Source organism: Orycteropus afer, unplaced genomic scaffold (genome assembly GCF_000298275.1).
Source record: "Orycteropus afer afer isolate SDZICR_OR568_19922 unplaced genomic scaffold, OryAfe1.0 scaffold00130, whole genome shotgun sequence".
Classification (NCBI taxonomy): domain Eukaryota; kingdom Metazoa; phylum Chordata; class Mammalia; order Tubulidentata; family Orycteropodidae; genus Orycteropus; species Orycteropus afer.
In genome coordinates, this window is record NW_006921717.1 from 6,078,713 (window position 1) to 6,080,516 (window position 1,804).

Sequence of the window (1,804 nt, forward strand, 5' to 3'; positions counted from 1 at the left end):
TTTTTTTTTTTGCCAAGTTTGCCACCAATTGTTTTCATTCCCAAATAATTTTGTGGTTGATGTTTCTCAGGTTTGGACGGAAGTTGCTTCTCAGCTGTTGTTTCCTCCAGCTCGCCATCTCTGGGACTTGCGTGGCATTTGCTCCCAACTTCCTCATTTACTGCGCACTACGCTTCTTGGCAGGATTTTCTACCACAACTATCATAACAAACACTTTTATTCTCAGTAAGTCAATAATTTGGACATTTTATCATCTCCCTGTCTTGAATTGGCCTTGAAGTTGCCCTTTATCTAAAAGAAATATTATGCTCATGTGTTTTCATCCAGTGTCAGAGTGGACAGTGCCCCGATTCCAAGCCATGGAAATATCACTGCTTTTCAGCGGCTTCAGTATTGGACAGATACTCTTGGCAGGGGCAGCTTTTGCCATTCAAGATTGGCGCACACTGCAGTTGACTATAGCTGTACCTGTCTTTGTTTTGTTTGTGTCCAGCAGGTATGGATAAGCTCCACCTGTTTTGCTTTAGTGGAGGCTGTGATAAGAACAGGCACAAGAATCAGGACACTTGGATTTCTTTGGTCTCTGACTTGGTCCTGAGTCATGGTCCCCTATCTGTGCTCACTATACCACTTGAGAAACAAAAGAAGGAGTAGAATGACCCTCTATCTGTGGAGTGAGGGATTTTCACTAGTCATGGTTGTATCCCCTTTTCCTGTACAGTTAACATAGAATTATGATTGTTATTTTTCTTAGTAGAAAAATGCCATTTGCCATTGTAATTCATACATAAAATATTATTTCTTTAATGGTGGAAAGCATTGATGGAGATGTTTTGAGTGCTAGTGGTTATCACATTCGCCTCACATGTGAAAGGTCCCCAGTTCGAAACCAGGCGGGAACAGACTTTGGGAGCTCTGGTGGTGTAGTGCCTAAGGCATTTGACTGCTAACCAGAAGGCTGGAGGTTCAAACGCACCAGCCACTCCTCAGAAGGAAGATGGGGCAATCTACTTCCGTAGTGATACTGCCTCGGAAACTCAAGGAGGGTTCACTATGAGTCAGATCTGACTCAATGGCAGTGAATAATCTTTCTGCATGAGATTGGATAAAAAAAGCAAGAGAAAAAACTATCTCCGTAACTCTGTGAGATAAGAGGTACGTGTTTTCTCCAATATGAAGACTTCACAGAAAGACTGGATGATTTTCATCATTTAGTTATCATTCCCTCTTTCCTTTAATTACTTTAATAAATATTTAATGATGGATACTACATTCCCGCCCTTAAGAAAATAATTCAAATGGACGATGCAGATGTCATTAGAAATGTCTCTTCGACAGATATGATTACAGATTTAGTACAATGAAATGAGTTCCATAAGGGATAAGGATGTAATCCGTATCAGGCTCATCCATTATTCCATTTTATCCTCCTAACAATCCTACAGGGTTCAACTACCGTATCCATTTTCCAATTGGTCAATCTTCAGAATGACATAGGTTAAATAAGTTGCTCATGTAACAAGTTTTCCGCATAGCTGGTAGGACCTAAGTTGCAGTTTGTAGGGCCAAAGTGTACCGAATTTGGAGGCCTTTGTTTAAAGAAAAGGTCTCATATTACCAATACAAATTTGCTAGGGCCTCTCCTAGGGCTTTGGAAGGAGACTGTACGAACTCTGCAGTCCAGTTCATGAGGGTCTTACCCTGTCTGAGGGTAAGCGGTAGGGACAATCGAACTGTAAGTACACAGCTTGCATTACCAACCATGCCCCATGGACCACCTATGTTTTCCTTGCAGATAAGAGCA

General features: G+C 41.4%; 1 protein-coding gene across 1 annotated transcript in view; it reads left to right on the plus strand.

Moving 5' to 3' along the window:
* The window catches only part of LOC103200354 (steroid transmembrane transporter SLC22A24-like), a 40,135-nt gene that overhangs the window by 17,537 nt on the left and 20,794 nt on the right, over positions 1-1,804 (plus strand). The window contains exons 3-4 of the mRNA XM_007944853.1: positions 71-225; positions 328-496. Of these exons, the coding sequence (XP_007943044.1) occupies positions 71-225; positions 328-496 (324 nt within the window). The remainder of the gene's footprint in view (positions 1-70; positions 226-327; positions 497-1,804) is intronic.